Source organism: Juglans microcarpa x Juglans regia, chromosome 4S (assembly GCF_004785595.1).
Source record: "Juglans microcarpa x Juglans regia isolate MS1-56 chromosome 4S, Jm3101_v1.0, whole genome shotgun sequence".
Taxonomy (NCBI): domain Eukaryota; kingdom Viridiplantae; phylum Streptophyta; class Magnoliopsida; order Fagales; family Juglandaceae; genus Juglans; species Juglans microcarpa x Juglans regia.
The window spans coordinates 5793952-5811076 of record NC_054601.1 but is presented as its reverse complement, the minus strand read 5'-3'; the positions used below and the strand labels follow the sequence as shown (position 1 = coordinate 5811076).

Genomic DNA, 17125 nt, shown 5'->3' with positions numbered 1-17125 from the left:
GATCAAATGAGGAAATTAATATTCCAGAGTTTTTTTTTTTTTTTTTTGAACGAGATGGCAGTACTGATTCGCAGCTTATTGTTTAATTACTTCAGTTTAGGCTCGCAAATCCATATAAAAATAGAAAATTCGATGTCAGATTTGCACCATCCAAAGATTTTTTTGCTTGGGGACAATCGTTTTTCTTCTCGGTATGCCGAAGACGAAGAGTAGGTGTTCGAAGAAAGTGAGAAGTACTAGAAAGTAATGCCTTTTCATTTGTCTATTTTGTGCTCATTAGCTTTGTGTTTTCCCCGTTTCATTCTTGTTTATGGCTGCAATGCAAAGAGCAGAGGCTCCACTGGAGTTTGGAGATGAGATCTATATTTCATATTTATGGCTTTTGGGGACTATCTCAAAACTGCTGTAACTTGAAGGTCTACCCTTTATGGTTCTCAAAAGCAGTTTTCAGTCACAGTTTTCTGCAGTTGATATCTGAATTTCTGTGGATTGAAGGAGCTCCAGACGCTGGATCTGAGCTATAACATTATGCATGAAACCGAGTTTTTCATTTCAAAAGAAGTGGGCATCAGTTTTCAATTCCTAATTACAGTTGAATTACGGGCCTGGGTAAACTCTTTGGTGCATTAAATCACCTAAGCCAATTTTCAGGTGACCCCTTTTATACATATAAGTGAATCAAATGTTATTGACACCTGATTGAACGTCATGTAGAAAGATAAATCTTTTTTATGTAGCTTAATATCACGACAGATTGTAAGGTTCATTCAAATTTATTTTTGTAAAATTTCTTTGTTTACGTAGCAATCAATTCCCCAGGTAGAAAAAAAACTGGGAAATCAAGTCAAGAAACATCTAAAATGCATTTAGACCAACATCAGCAAGTTCTCGACTTCCAGTCGGGGAAGAAATAAGATTGGCAGCGTGAATCAGAAAGAACTATGTTTTCTTTTATCCGATGACGCTCACACTAAATACGATTGTCTTCTTCTCCTTCTTAAGGCTGTGTTAGTTTCTTTCGATTTTAGAGACAGCACAGCCTTAAAACGAAGGGTTGCATTCCTTGTCGACTCCATGCTTGTGCGGTTAAAGAACTCAAAACAATCAAATTTTGAAGCACGCAACCATCATTTGTCTCAAAAGATCAAACAAATGAAAATGATGAATTCACCTTTCAATCTTTATATATAAATGTGTGGAACAAGAAAGAAGAATAATCTCCTTCACGAACCAGGCACAATGACACGATTCTTAGTAAGGGTGCGATCTAAAACCGAGCTGATACTCCTTTGTCCGGCATTTCCATTGGGTACCGCTATGCCAAACCATTTCATTCTTTCTTCTTCTCGCCCTCGTTTCACCTCGATGGTGAGAAATGGGTTGCGTTTCAATCGAGCCGTATCCAGAAGAGCTTCGATGCTCGAGGTCGGCTCTACCATAAGCCAATCTAGTCGAACTTGAGTTTTCAAACCTGTACCACCATTTCTAGAAAAAGAAAAAAGAAAAAAAGAACACCAGCAAATCATCAAACACTCTAGCTACAGAACCAAACGTATAAAACGAAAACCACGAATCCGTAACTTCAAACAAGAAAAATCAATAAAGAAACAAAAGCGAAATCGGAAATGAAAAGATTCCACGTCTCCTCAAAACCCTATAAACGTTCAACAAACCTAAACTGTCATTTACGCAAAACCCAGAGAGCCAAAATCCCAAATAAGAGCATTGAATTCATGATACCTGCTCATTGATCTCGACGCCGATGGTGCGCTTTGTGACTTTCCAGACTCGACCGGTTCGGCCGTCGTAGAACTTTTGGGGCATGGCTTCGTGAACGGCGCCGTTCACCTTGATGTCCACATAGTCACCGATCTTGTGGGGCCTCGTGAACTTATGGTGTATGCCCTCATGGACTCCGCTGTTTCTGAAGGGCCTAGCAAGCAGATCTCTGATCCGAGAACGAAGACCGTTACCAGCCGCCATGTTTGCTCACTGTCCCTCTCTTCAGAGCGTGGCAGCCAAATGCTCTGAAATCGTTCCTGTGCGCTTTGGGTTTCATTCACAGTGTTCGTTCTCTATTTCTCGGGAGATATTTGGGCCGGGCCTCGTCGGCTTAAAAATCAATGCTGGCCTTTTTGAACAAAGCAGAGGCCCAATCAACTGGGAGAGAAAGAAAATTGAAGGCCGAGGTGGGTTTGGGTTGGGCCTGATCCTCTCGACTTTTTTTCTCACCAGCAATTATTTTATGAAAACTATTCTTATATTTTATAAAAATCATCCTTATAAAAAAATTATAAATATATATTGTAAAATGAATAGCGAGGTATAGCAAATGTCCGAACCAAAAGACACAACAAAAGTACTAAAGTCGGTGTTGACTACGTATTCCACACGACAGTGTCAGGAAGTTTCCCTTCAAGTAGTCCGTTGACATTAGACACCGTGCTCCTCAAGAACAATTATTCAGTATTACAGATGTCCAGAAAAAAAAAAAAAAAAGAAATCTCTAATTTCAATCATTCTCCCCAATTATTCATCAATTCCTTGTTCGTACTCCTCAAGAACAATTTTTCCCTTTTTTTTTTTTGTTTATATATATATATATATATATATATATATATATATATATATATATATACGGGAGATGAAGAATCTCTCGAATCTCTATTATATTCAAATTTAAATATTGCATATTAAATTATGTTATATAATCATGCGTGATGTAAAGGTCTTAGAATAATGTTTCTCCACCCATAATACGTGTCGGATGATTTCGATTAATTGAGCACGAGACTCTGCTTGATTGATACAATATCGAAATCAGCAGAATTGATGTTGATATATATTGTCCAAATTGCCAAGAAATATTAGCCGTTTGATCTTGAAGAGTAGCTCTTTACATTCCCAATATGCCATTAAAAGTGAATTTGGTAAGTGAAGTAGTCAAACTATTTTATTATTATTTACAAACAATTCATATATTTATTATTTTATTATTATTATTATTTATAGATTATCTAAAACACGTAAACTGAAGCGTGTCTTTTGGTCAGTCAATACTGGGAGGAGAGGCAATAAAGGCTTGGCAGCCTGTTGTAAAATGTTAGGTACTGACGATGACTTGGAATTTTCTATTGTTGATATTTTCAACGATGTTATCGGGTATTTAAAGGGGAATTATAGTGCTTCTTGTAGAAGGAGGAGGAGAGAACAGTGTCCTCAGCATTTTTCAGTTGACTCAGCATTAGCCAAAAAAGAGAGTGCAAAACAGAAAGCAACAAGTCAGATAACAATGGAGTCGAAGTGTAACAAAGTGAATAAAACTATATATCTGCAGTCCTTATTAGGGCTGCTAGCCATTGTTACTGTTATCTCATGTTTCAATGGCTTTCGAAATTTGGAGCAAGAGAATAGAGGCAACTTGGTAGAACATCTCGGTGAGCTTTCATTATCCTCTCTCTCTCGTTCTCTCTCTCTCTCTCTCTCTCCATGGCAGGGTATTTCTTAATGATGTATTGATTTTAATGTGCAGTTCACTTACAGAGCAATGCAGCAAGAATTATTCACCATGGGTTCATCACTTTGGCAATAAAATTTCTACATTTCTTCGTCTCAAGGTGTTTACAGTTCAGGTATTTGCCACCACTGTTGCCAGCAACTTCTACCATCTCAATGCTGTTCTGGGTAGCTTTCACCCGGGCAATTTCATCCATGTCCAATGACTCCTTGTAATATTTACTTCAACACATCTGTTCGTTCTCATATTTCCCACCCTCTCCTCTGTGCCTTTTATTTTTATTTTTTGAATCGTGGCAAAGTTCTCTATTTATTTACTAAAAAAATAAAAGTTCACTAGACGCATGTGCAATAGAGCTGCTTGTATTATTATCATTGGATGCAAGCTGATTGGTCGATGGCGAAAAGTGAATGCATTTTTTGTTAACAAAAGGGAGTTACCCATTTTATTTAGGAAAATACTCTAACCACAAAGAAATTACATAAAAATAATCTCACAAACTGACGTGACTTGATGTGATTCGTCAGATTATAAAGTTAATTTTATTGTAAAATAGATATAACGGATCAGATGAAGCCAAGTCATTTTGTGGGATTATTTTTATATAATTCTTTTGTAGATGTACCAATATTTTCTTATTTATTTATATAAACTCACTTATGGCAGAGGACACTCGTGTACAAAATAAGAAACTTTGGAGGTTACCAACAATCACAAAACCAGAACCTTTGCAAGAACATTGTCCTATTTGAGCTACTTACAAACTTAATAGGTATAGAAAATTAACAAACTACTGTCTAAAACAGGGTAAACCAGATCTATCAAGCACATAATGACCATATAAGTGAGCTGAAAGGTGGGAAAAAGCGATTGCAAAATAATCAACACCTAAAAATTTATCAAGTTGGTCTGTAAAATTGATCTGATCGAGGAACACTCTTACAGTGGACATCCCATCCTTTTCCTAGGGCAGTTGTAGCTAAGGGGTAAGGTGGAGCCTGAGAACCGCCAATGATATAAACATGCATATGCACATGCATTAACATGGTTACAAACATAAAGTTACCTATTTACAAAAGTTGAAACATACCTGAAGCTTGCACAGAGATTAAAAAATGTTCGCATCCCTTTAGCAAGTGTCACCGTACAAGCTAACATAACTGGAAAAAATGTCCCATGTCCAGGATCAGTATACCAAAGTAAATGGTTCTCCAACAAGTTTAATGGATTGTATTAATTCGTATCCCAAAATATGGAGAAAGCAGGGAAAAAATATTAAAACTTCCATCACAAAGTTCAGGTTAATGCAATTCTCCACCATCTAGCCACTTAAGTGTAGGCACAATCTTGACCAAAAATGACTTTAATTTTTCATCAGCAACTGCATTCCCCACAATATCTAACTGTGTCAAGCTCAAGCCTCTAAATATTACAAAAGCTTCCCAATAATTTGCCAGGTTGACATCACCAGTCACCATTTCATCACGACCCCAATCAATTTCTTCTGTATGACACAAAGGCGATGAACACATATACCTTGTTGTATCAATCGAGTGTGAACCTATCTGGTTGCATGAAATATCCAACACTTTAAGCGATTTCAGCAGTCTCAAAGGTCCCAGAGCAGTAAAACCACTGAGTTTATTGTTGCTAAGATTTAAGCAAGAAAGAAGCTGCATTGCCTCCAACCCTGTCAGAAGACCCCATATAAGAAAAAGACCCAATATAAGGCTATTTCCTTTAGCAATACAATGATGATTGGTAACTACTACGATGCATCATGAAGCAGTAAAGAACTTAGACCTGGGCTCATTTTTAAAGAGCAGAGACACCACAAAAAAGGAACTCAAAGAAAAGGAAATATTGTACAATAGAGTTCACAATATTAGTTAATAAGTTTACCTTCAATTGATCTGAGTTCATTGTAGCTCAGGTCTAGCATTTGAACCCATAATAACCTCTCAAAAGATCCCATCCGCGACAGTGATAAATTATTCAGTCGTAAGCACATAGAATTACCAATAAATGATGAAGTCCCATCTCCATGAAGAAAGCAGTATCTCAGTAAAGACTCTCCAGTGGAAGTTATCTACAGGACTAGCACAATATCAGATTCTACACGTCTGAGCAATTTCTGGCTATCAGTATCCAAAATCAAAGCAAGAATAAAATGCATACTTATTACGAGTTCTTAAAAAGAGATAACCCAATATTACTGAAAGAACCGCGAGTAGCACACTGTGCGCATGAACTGAATTCTATGCATCAAATTGAGGTGAGTAAAATAACACCTTCCCTTACCAATTACGCTAAAACAATATCTTCCCTTACCAGTTACTCTAAAACAAGATTTCGATATAATAAAAGTAATAATACCCTTTTATTGGAATGATCTTATTCACAGGTCCATTTCGAACAGTAAGAAGAAATAAATATGGCCACCCACATATAAAAGAGGGATTTTCTTCACATCCAAATGCAAAAGATTTTTAGTATGATCCCAAGGAAGGGGTCCCTATAATTAGTTGCCTTTTGAAGACTCAGAATACCTATATATTGAGGGCGATTGTATCAATTTGGGTTTTCTTAAAATTAAATTAACAAAGGGATTTACAAATATAAATTTACAAAGAAGTGGATTGGTTTCCAGCGAATTGGTGAGGTGGTCAGAAAATATTCAATATGATCCATAAGGTCACCAGTTATGTACAGTAACAAAATCTAGCCAATTGTAAGAATTTTATGATCAGCCTAGAGATCACTTCAATTCCATTAATTATAACGGTTTGGAATATCTTATATCACACATTGATTCAGCAAAGAGAGATTCAACAACTAGATGTACATGCAGAATTACTACCAACAGAGGACGGATAACTCAGACAACCATTACATCAAAGAGAAGAGACTCACCTGCTGCAATAAAGTTAAGCTGTGTTCGTCCTTGTAGAATTGAGAATGTGGTGGGTCCAAGGTTCTTAAGTCACTATAAAGGTTGATTACTTCTTCAGAATAGACCATTTTATTAGCACATGGAGATAGCAACAAGTCATGAGCCTTCAACAATCTTGCAAGTGTAAGCTTTCCAATTTTGCTACATAGACAAGAAATGTTTTAAGTTTACTATTGCTAAAGGTCAAGGTTGTAACTATTTCTACATTTTATCTTTGCCCATCAAAAGTATGAAGCTTACCAGCTGATTTCTGACAATAATTCCCGGAAAAGAGCTATTTCATTAGCTATAGTCTCTGCACGCCACTCTGAAGATGTTTTCTCATTGTCATCCTTAATATTTAGTTGATCTAAAGAAATAGTTGGATTTGGTTCCTCAGGAGATGTTTCATATAAAGCAAAATTACCATCTTGCCAAGAAATGATCTCTCCACCATGCCCAATAGGGGTTTTAACAGGCCGTGCAAACACTTTAAAGGCAAATCTAGAGGGATGGCTATAGTGAAAACCACTAGAGGAAATGATGCCTCCAGAATGTCCAATGCTAACCTCCACAGGATAAGCTTCTGAATGGACATCTACTTTGGGATAATTGAGATAAGTCACCCAAACTTGGGCAGTCTGAGAATTATTTGTTGAAAGTGGTTTCCAATTAAGTTCACTGTTCGCATTAAGAACAGATTCGACAGATATTGTCGATGAATTTACACCTTCCACAGCTTGATTAAAATAAACAATGAGTGGAAATGTTCCTGAATCAGAATGGAATGTATTGAATGGAGACAAGGCACAGTCATCCAGACACTGATCTTCCAATATAATGAGATTAGAATCACGCGCAGGCCAAGAAGAAACAAGTCGAGGAGCATCAGCTTTCACTGTTTGATCAAGAAGCCAAAGATAATAGAACCAGCCACTTTGATCATCTGGATCTGTAAAAAGCGCTTGGTGGACAAGCTCATATTCCTCATTCAAGACCACCTCTTTTGGGAAAAACCCTTGAACCTTTCTTTGCAGCAAATTAGATAGAAGTATACTGCAAAAGTCCTTCAGTAAGGTAAAAATAGCAACAAGCAGCGAAATGTACACTAAAACTATTGAAAGTTTGCAAATGGGGTAAATTTCTCATAAAGAAAATCAGATGAAATAAATGCAAAACCAGAAGGATGGCACCACGATTATCTAGAAGATAATAAAACATAAAGATACTGTTACTCATAATTTTAGAAGTTCCTTGTTACTCGGTAATCAAACCTAAAGATGCAACTTTGGCATGTTTCATGCACAATTAAACAAGGTCCATATATCAAACAATCACCTTTAGTATTCCTTGTGAGGCTTCCAACTATGTTTATGAATAAAATTGTTAATTCCAATCTCAAATTCTTATGCTGAACCCAGGGGAAAAGAACTCTTTGTAGACATTCTCAGTTGAAGAAAATATGAAGATATGGTTACAGCCATTACCAGTCATTTTTAAGCTTTCAAAGTGGTCCTCCATGAGCAATTGGGAACACTGGAATGCATATCCTTCTATCGCAGATTAACAAATGTGTCTCATATTAAATATTTTACCCATCAACTCAATTGGACTTTATCGTTTTTGTCCTTTTCATGTTTGTAAGAACACTGCAAACACAACATGGGTAGAGAAATCGAACCAATGGAAGCCCAAGCAGCCACCAATACATATTCCACCAATGGGTGAGATTACCCTCATGCCTATATTGAGTTAAATCAAGACAGGTCACCTTCCTTAATACAACTTTAAATATATGAAAAGACTCATATATGCAGCCTTAAAATGATTTTAGAATATACGAGCCAGACAGAACTATCAGAAGATTGAGTTAATTTTTTTTTATATCCAGAGAACCAATGATAAAAAATTCCAATTCCAACGAGTAAAACCCAAACAGGAAAATTAAAAACTTATTAGCAAATGGAATCACACCTACGATTGTGCCATGCAGAATAATTGCTGAAATTGGAATTTATCATATCTGTCGTATACCGTAATTCGTCCACCTCTGATCTGTTCATCAATGCTGCCACAAATCTGGCCAAAAAATGTTAAATACAAAATTTAACTAGGAACTTATAGGTTGCACGCATTCAAATTAAGGTCAATATTTCACCTCCGGTAATCCCACGCATGAAAATTCCGAGGATCGAGCTTCTGGTACCGATCCAGAAGCCGCATCTCGTGATCTATGGATGAATGACCCTTGCTTAGCACCCATTTTCGATGATGCCACGCTCCGTACGACTTAAAATTCTGCTTCAATGCGCTCTCAACCTACATAAAGTTGATACATATAATAAAAAAAAATGTTGCACAAACATTAAGTTCGAAAGAACCCTGGTTTAGACACTGAGAAAATTAGCAAACAAATTTTCAGTTTACTTGTCAAAAAAATTAGCGGGGATCAAATATTTTGCCCATAGGCACAGTCAACCAAGATTACTTCCAGTTCTGAGAGAATGTATACGTGAGATCCAAATTCATTTAATTTTTTGTTTCCCAAGTCTAGTTTTCCCCTCGGCAAGCAAACAAAGAGGAAAGAAAAAAGAAATTGAGCTATAATAATAATCTTTTTAAAAAAAAAACAACCTACCACTTTGAGTTCTTCACTGAAAATCGACTTGATCGAGTCAGGATCAGGGTCGGACAGACTCAGGCGGTGTTCAACTGCGAGCTTCCTGAAGTTCCAAGCCGTATAGTACTCGGGGTTGACTTCTAGCAGCTTCGCGCTAACCTCTAGAGCTTCATTAGTATAACTGAAATATTTTCATAAAAACGAAAATTAAAAGAAGAGAAGGAGGTGTTTGGATCCCAGGATCGAAAAGAAAACGAGAGGGAAAAAAAGAAGAGAAAAATGGGTACATCTTATTGTGGTGGTTGGAGAGGAACTGAGACTGGAGAGAGCGAAGCTTCTCAGCTTTGGCTACCGAAGCAGCCGCATCCTCTGGCTTTGGGTCCTTGCGAGGCCGACCGTGCATTTTCGGGCGAATGGAGTTTCAGAGAGTTAAAGATCCTTTAAGATAGGAAATATTTTTGGCCCACGGATTAACGATTTATATAAAATCCGTTTTGCTTATAGAATTTCTGATAACTAATAATTTTATTAGTTATTCAGTAAATATTAATATTAATTACACACCTATTAGTTTTTAAAAGAAAAATTATATTCACAAATAAGTGTAGATTACAGTCAACAGATACTGTATACTGTTAACGTAATAAAATTTAATTTGTAAGAAGAAATTGTAAATTTAAATATTATAAATCAAATCGTATCACCACAAATCAGTGTAGAATAGCATGTAATTATATCTTGATATTATTTAATAATTAATTATGTGACGATTGGAATTCATATGTTATTATATTTATATATGCAATAAGAAATTGCATACGACTCGCCTTATATAATTATTTTTTTCTTATCTCTAATTTTTAAAGAAAAATTATTTTCATCAATCACTATTTACCATCTTACACTTTATGAAAAACATTCATACACCCTATGAAAATACTCTCATACCCTATGAAAAGCTATAGGTGTGGGATGTGTGACGTGAACAGTAGCTGATTTATAGCAAAACTCAATTTTAAAATTTAGATAAAAAATTTTAATTACATGCTCGTGGATTTTGGAAGTTCAACCACTAATATTCTTTTTGTCGTTTTTACCTTATATATATGTGTCTAAGTTATATAACTAGTAGGTTTTTTTTTTTTTTAAACTAGTAGTTATTATACACATTTCCTTTTTTATGAGCTACCCATGTAAAATGCATTATTCTTTCAGAATTTATACGAATGATAATATATTACAGTATCTATATGAAATGGAAAGAAGTAAATTGGTCTCTCGAAAATGTATGAGTATGAGAAGGAGTAAATAAAAATAATTTGCAGGTTATTTGATTCAAAATAATAACAAGAGCTAAAAGATTTCTTCCTCACATTCAGAACGGGAAGATGGGGAGAATCATCACATGGAAAGATGAAGAGTAAATAACAACCAAAATGATGATGGTGTTGATAACTTAAATCAGAGCTCATATTGCAACCATTAATGGCAAATCTTGAATATTTTCGCAACATAAACTGTTAAAAAGATCCTTAAAAAAAGTAGTACCATTCTCATTCTCATGACAACACAATAAGCTGAAACCATAACAGTAGGTTCTTTGTTGCGGTCTATGCTCCAAATCCACCAATACATGCAAATGAAGCTGATGGAGACCATAAGATTGTAAAGTCTTTGACTGAAGTATAAACTGATCATAGAATCCTTGAAATGTCTAAAAATCTATTAAAAACCTCAATTTACTATTTCTCCTAACTGCAAAATGATTTCCAAACAATTGAACCTCACCCTTGATCTCTCCAACATGATTTGCACCCACTTGGATCCTCTTTTCTTACTGATTTAAGCTGGCTGGATACTTGAAGCCCTACGTGACCCATGGTAGCACTGTCTGCAACCGAAACTATATCTTCAAATTCAGATACCTCATTCATCTCCTTCGTCAGTACAGTCAGATCTCCAGAAAATATGGAGAATGCCCCATGTCGTTGTTTAGAGTAGAATTTGAAGCTGATGACTTCCCATTTTCATAATTTCCATTCACTTGTTGAGCCAAGGCACCTTCCCCAGCAGATATTTCTTTCTCGCTTGAGCTCACATATGATCTAACATTTTGGGGATTCCCAATAGCTTCGATGGACGACATTCCCATGCCTGCTTCTTGGACCGCAGCTGCATCAATTTGATCTGATTCTGGTCCATTATTCTCCAAAAGGGATTCCATAGTGCCTGCATTCTCACCTTGACTGTTGCCTAGCTTGTCTCCAGAAAGTTTCTTTTTCAACATTTTCTTTTTGAATCGAGCTTTCTTAGCCTTTGGAGGATTCGCAGCCTCCTCGATATCATTGACGGATTTGGTCCCCCTTTTCTTGCTTGGGATTACTGTTAACTGTGAGTTGAGAAAGGGTTTCTCGGATGACTGAGTCGTACTTGACTGAATGGCTAAAAGAGCAGTTCTAGCAGCTTTAATCTCTGCTTCTTTCTTTGTTTTTGCTGCAGCTCCAATGTAACGAATCCCCCCTATCTCAATAGTACACAAAAAAAGTGGTACTCGGCCTGGGGTTTCATCCTTTTGACACTGGTATAATGGAATTGCGTAATTCATCTTTTGAGCATATTCCTGAAGTAGATTTTTGCATAGTCCTGTTTCATGCTGCAATAAATACAGAAGCTAATATCAATTATGAGTGAGAGATATCCAGGTCAAAAAAATTACGAGAGATAGCAAATTATTATTATTATTATCATCATCATTATTATAAGTGAGAAATAGAAAATTACCAACTAATAAGAGCAATGAGCAAGTCAAATGAAACACAAATGGCTTTTGTTTACCATATGGCAGTTGAAAAAAAAAACTTTTTTATAATGAAGGCTCTACATATTACAAGTGACAAAAAAAAAAAAAAAAAAAAAAAAAAAGAGGATGTTATGTAGGTACACAGGGAGTATACAAAATATAAACCTAATTTAAAAAAAAAAAAAAAAAAATTAAAAAATAGTGCAAACTGTAAATAGATAAACAAGATTGGTCAGTGATCCGAGACAAAAAGGGTTCTAAAGCAAACATCCTTCACATCTGCCATCGTCTTCTTGCAGTCCTCAAAAGTCCAGTCATTCCCTTCAGACCTTCCTTTCATATTAATCACATAACACAAAAAGGGATCAGCTTCCTAAAGTAGCTCTTGTAGCTATCAAACCTGCCACTCTAACACACCAATAGATCTACCACTCTATTTGGCATAACCCAAATTGAGCCCAAACAACTAAAAATAGTGTTCCACAAAGCATTGGCAATCTCACGGTGAAGCAATAGATGATCTATACTATCTCCACTCTTATTTTTCTTTGTTCTTTTTTCTTTTTTAATCGGTAGTACTATCTCCACTCTTCTTACAAGTATAACAACAACCCAACACTATCATGTGCCTCTTTCAAAGATTGTCACACATGAGGATCATTCTCTAGAGCCGCTGTTCAAACAAAGAAAGTCACTCTCAATGGAGCCATATTCCTCCAAATTTGCTTCCAAGGGAGAGAAGCTACCCTAAGGAAGAAATGCTTTGTAGAATGATCTAATATCAAACTCCCTCACTTTGAAGGAGCCCAACAGCAAGTGGGAAGGATATGATAAAAGTGAAATTCTACTGGGTGAGACGGTACTTGAATATGATGGCGATGATCACATGATATACCTTGTCAGTGCACATATGCATGTTTAGCGAGTCTACAATCCATAACAAAACTTTTATAATGGCAAAGAGAGGGCACTTTGCTTTGGAAATATTAAATCAATTGCCATAATCTTGTATACAAGCTGCCTGACTAAGGCATGCCATGTAAACTACTGTCGATAGAAGAATAAAAGTTTAGCTGACAACAGGTAGAGAAAGAGGATAGAAAGAATTTAACAAAGCTTATAAGAACAAAAAAAAGCATGTATATCTTATCTAAAACCATCAGGCATTTTTATGTTTTATGCTGTTAAAAAGGATAGGGGTATGAATAGAACATTGTGATATGGGACACTGAACGTCAAACTAAAGGTGTCCTACAAGACAAAACTACCAACCTATACTCTAAACTAAATGAATTATGCAGAAACACACGTGAAAGCCCAATGGCCCACAAACTATGATGCTCTTCAATTGATGGAGCCCTTATTTTCAAATGAATTTTAAAAGGGGGAGTGATGTGTTTACTTCTTACTTAAAAAAAGGGGAGAGTGTTGTGTGGACTCGTAGTGAGGGACTTGTGCTATGTGTAAGAAGAGTGGTGAGTCTGTGGATCATCTTTTACTTCACTGTGAGGTGGCAAGGATGTTATGGGCTGAGAACTTCAACAAGACTGGACTTGCATGTGTGGTGTGTTTTGGTTGAAAGGAATGGTCGAAGCTTTGAAGATAAAGAACATTCTTTGGATGAGCTTAGAGATTTCTTTTTCCATACTTATTTCTTTGGGCTTCTCCTAGTGTTTTTAATGGAGCCAGCTTTCATGACTTTTTTGTATCACTTTCTAGCTCCTAACTTGTAACTACGTGTTCTCTGATGTATACTTTCTGTGTACTTGGGCTATGCCTATTTACTTGTTTCACGGCGGGGGTTAGTGTTGCATAAAACTAAGATCCTTAAGATCAAGAAGACCCAATCTCTACAAAATTATAAATCATTACTTTATTCGGCAGAAAAGCTGACAATTTCCAAATTTGGTAGCGAATAAACCATTGAAGATTATATAAATACACTACTAGATCTAGTATAGACTGACGAATTGCGAACTCGTGCATATGTGTGCTTGCCCCCAGGGGAGGGGGGATCCAGTATAGAGTCAGGGAAGCAAAAATTTTATGAGATTGCATTCAAGACGGCTCAATTACCAAGCTTTTACAGTTATTCATTGAAACCATAATTCAACTTACAACAGGCTGAGAGATGCTTTGATTAACTTCACAAGATTTAGCTAACTCCAACAGAGCAACTTCGGCAGCTGACTGCTCGGCTGCCTTACGATTGAAAAACCCAGGCAAAGAATCATATTTAACATCATTGACAATCACAGTTGATCTGAAAGAAGGTTCATGGGAAGGGCCTTCTTTGATAGTTTCGTACACAGGTGTAGGAAGTCCAACTTTTTGAGCATACTCCTGCAGACGGCTCTTGAATACATAGCAATTTGAAACACCTGCTGTGCTTCAGAAAGTGAGAAAAATAATTAAAGTACGAATCTCACCAAACATGAACATAAAAGGCATGAAAGGTAAAATATTTAATACATAATTTTCAGGCAAATATTGCATACAGGATTACTCTTCTTCCTAAACTCCAAGATTTCATTCAACCTTTGTATGCAAAACAGGTCAGTAAACTATAGGTGCATCCCTTCAAGAATTTCTTGCGTCTGAGTGGGTAGACCTGCTAATCCAAACCAACTCTGACTAGATAATGCTCTTCAAAAGCATTCATTTATGCTAATACCCACCATTGTCCATCGTGGAGGAACAGGTACAACCGTATGAACACATTTAGTACATAAAGTATGAAGGGCAAAAATCAGAACCAGTCCATCTCATTTTTAAAACAAGTATAAGACCAATAATATGTTATTTACATCCTGCATGTTGCCTCCCAATTGAGACATCTTTCAATGCTTATAAGGAAAGAAGTGAGAGAGTGCTTTGTGTTATGTCAAAGATAGCTGAAACCCTTACCAATACCACTCAGAGAAACCTCATCCATTAACTGCTACACTTGTAGCTATAACACGATATCCTTGGTTCAGATAGATAAGTAACAAAGTCATTTTTTTCTTTTCAGATAAGAAACCAAATTGTGGGAATGTTACTGCACTTGCTCATTCTTTAACCAGTTTTACAACTTCGCACACGACTCGTAGACTCTCTCAATACTTTTATGTCAGATAATGAATTCAGAAATCCCTCGTTCACGAACTATTATTTTTATCATCTTTCGAAATAATCGAATCCATCGTGTTAAATCATTGACATCACCGACGGCAACGAGGGCAGAGGGGGAGAAAGGTTCTCCCGTTCATGTCATATCTTCGGTTTTTGTACATCTCGAATCTTCAAATAACCGAACCCATAATCTGTATTTTCTCCAAGTCCTAACCCTTTCTGCTATTTCCTCCTCAAATCTTGATAAATCTTATGTTTCTATCGATTATCAGCCTTCAATTGACTGTCTCCTATGCTCACTATTCCAGGAAAAAAAACCCAGTTTTCCAGAAATAAAAAATACCCACAACAGAGATAAAACATAACATTAACAAACAAAAAATAAAAATCGGAAATGGGGAATACCTTGGAAACCTTCGTTGGTGGGCATAGCTGTGGAATATTTAATGGAACAGAGAGGAAGGTCTTGGTCTCTCCAAGGAAATGCGTGAGAGATTGAAGGTGCGAGACTAAGCAAAGTAGACGCTGGGAGTGTGAGCCTCTGGAGTTGTTGGGTCCATACGATTGCGGAGAATCGGGAGGCGTGAGTCGAGAACCTCACGCGATGAAGCGAGGAGAGGGAATAGCATTTATGTACTTTATTGGAATCGGCGTACGTGAGAGGTTTTTTCAGCTGAAAGACTCACCTCCACGACACCATGGAGGTGACATTCTGAGCCGATCGATGGCGCAAGTTTTCCGCCATCGAATCAATAAAACATTGGTAATGGTTTAGTCATTTCCAAGTTTAAATTTTGACTAAAACTTAAGTTTTTAGCTAAAGTTAAAATCTTTGAAGAGATTAATTCATATTAGACTAGCTATTTTAAAATTAAATTAATAATATTATATTATATATTTTAATACTTTTTTTTATATTTTACAAATATATTGTATATATTAATTAATAATTTAATTTTTACTGTTTGAATAAATTATTTAATATGAAAAGAAAGGAAGAAAAAAGTAAGAGAAAATAAATATTTTTTAATAAAATATTCTTTTGATTGGTGAATAGTAACTCACTAAATATGACTTTGCTTTTTCATTTACTATAACTCATAACTTAACTTGAAATGATTTAGCTAGTCCAATACAATTGGTTTTGAAAAAATTTAGTCAAAATTTAGACTTAGTTGGCATTTAGCTGGTCTAATGCCAGTGCTCTAATCCCGAGTTATTATGACAATTTCATCGCCTCAACATCTAATTAATAAATACCATAAGAAGTCCCTTTGAAACTCTTTAATTCAAACAAAAACTTTACTAGTTTTTTTCAAAGTTTTGGCGATGATTGCTCAAATAGAATAGGAAATGATTTATATAATTTTAGAATATACAAGTTATACATATTTAAAAAAAAAAATTGAGATATATTAAAAAATTAATTTTTTCATGATGAGTCTTATTTTTTTCAAAAGTAATATACGAGACATCCATATTTTAGAATTATATCTAAGATTATTCATTAGATATTAAATTCACCAAACTACAAATGAACTTGTTTTGAGAAACATTTGGTTAAAAAATCATTATTAAAAATTATTTTATAAATTGAATTGTATTAATTAATTTTTTTTTTTTTTAAAAAAGTAACCCATATATAAAGCCAATAAAAAAATGATCGACCAGAAGAGTACATGAACACTAACGTACTGATTGTCCTTCATTTTCCCTCGGTATGGTTTCACCCGTATGTATCATGGTTCATAGTCAATGGGTTTGTCACCCTATAACAAATACGCCTTCTACTCATTATTTTTATATTATATATCACACTTAATTTTTAATTTTATTTTATTTTTATTAAATTAAAAAAAAATTACTCATTATCCATACATCATACATTTAATAAAAAAAAATTAAAAAAAAATTACGTGTGATACGTAGTACTTAAGTGATAATAGAGTTTTTTAACAATGACCATTTGTCAATTTTGTCACATCAACAATATATGAAAAAAAGTTTTGAATAATAAAAATAAAACAAAAATAATTACAATGTGTGTCAATTTCTTTAGGTAATTTGTTATCTCTCCGCTATTAATTTGTCCTCTCTATGACTCTATATTTGATGACGTCAGATTACTTCATATAAAAATAT

General features: G+C 35.4%; 3 protein-coding genes across 4 annotated transcripts; all 3 read right to left on the bottom strand.

Moving 5' to 3' along the window:
• Positions 1 to 1159: 1159 nt before the first annotated feature.
• Positions 1160 to 2071, bottom strand: LOC121263164 (60S ribosomal protein L21-1-like). Its single transcript, XM_041165990.1, has 2 exons — positions 1741 to 2071; positions 1160 to 1485 (listed from the first exon to the last, which is right to left on the bottom strand). Exons 1-2 carry the CDS (start codon positions 1981 to 1983, stop codon positions 1252 to 1254), a joined length of 477 nt encoding a protein of 158 aa, XP_041021924.1. The 5' UTR covers positions 1984 to 2071; the 3' UTR covers positions 1160 to 1251.
• A 2550-nt stretch (positions 2072 to 4621) lies between these two features.
• Positions 4622 to 9516, bottom strand: LOC121262864 (geranylgeranyl transferase type-2 subunit alpha 1). Its single transcript, XM_041165524.1, has 8 exons — positions 9357 to 9516; positions 9088 to 9250; positions 8608 to 8768; positions 8424 to 8528; positions 6711 to 7505; positions 6431 to 6611; positions 5420 to 5606; positions 4622 to 5207 (listed from the first exon to the last, which is right to left on the bottom strand). The coding sequence occupies exons 1-8, from the start codon at positions 9470 to 9472 to the stop codon at positions 4819 to 4821; spliced, it is 2097 nt and encodes a 698-aa protein (XP_041021458.1). The 5' UTR covers positions 9473 to 9516; the 3' UTR covers positions 4622 to 4818.
• Positions 9517 to 10557: 1041 nt separating this feature from the next.
• LOC121263030 (double-stranded RNA-binding protein 1) lies at positions 10558 to 15624 on the bottom strand. Of its 2 annotated transcripts, none has more exons than XM_041165801.1 (3): positions 15389 to 15624; positions 13988 to 14253; positions 10558 to 11722 (listed from the first exon to the last, which is right to left on the bottom strand). In XM_041165801.1, the coding sequence occupies exons 1-3, from the start codon at positions 15411 to 15413 to the stop codon at positions 11021 to 11023; spliced, it is 993 nt and encodes a 330-aa protein (XP_041021735.1). In that variant the 5' UTR covers positions 15414 to 15624; the 3' UTR covers positions 10558 to 11020. The 2 variants fall into 2 exon arrangements, with proteins under 2 accessions (XP_041021735.1, XP_041021736.1); XM_041165802.1 differs by having other exon boundaries at positions 13988 to 14250.
• Positions 15625 to 17125: the final 1501 nt, after the last annotated feature.

Coding starts and splice junctions, on each gene's coding strand:
- LOC121263164 (XM_041165990.1), bottom strand. CDS start 1,983: ATGGCGGCTGGTAACGGTCTTCGTTCTCGGATCAGAGATCTGCTTGCT. Junction 1,486..1,740: donor GCGTCGAGATCAATGAGCAG/GTATCATGAATT, acceptor TTCTTTTTCTAG/AAATGGTGGTACAGGTTTGA.
- LOC121263030 (XM_041165801.1), bottom strand. CDS start 15,413: ATGCCCACCAACGAAGGTTTCCAAG. Junction 14,254..15,388: donor CACCAACGAAGGTTTCCAAG/GTATTCCCCATT, acceptor TCTGAAGCACAG/CAGGTGTTTCAAATTGCTAT. Junction 11,723..13,987: donor AAAGCATCTCTCAGCCTGTT/GTAAGTTGAATT, acceptor TATTTATTGCAG/CATGAAACAGGACTATGCAA.
- LOC121262864 (XM_041165524.1), bottom strand. CDS start 9,472: ATGCACGGTCGGCCTCGCAAGGACCCAAAGCCAGAGGATGCGGCTGCT. Junction 7,506..8,423: donor TCTGCATGGCACAATCGTAG/GTGTGATTCCAT, acceptor GGACTTTTGCAG/TATACTTCTATCTAATTTGC. Junction 5,607..6,430: donor GCTTAACTTTATTGCAGCAG/GTGAGTCTCTTC, acceptor CTAGTCCTGTAG/ATAACTTCCACTGGAGAGTC.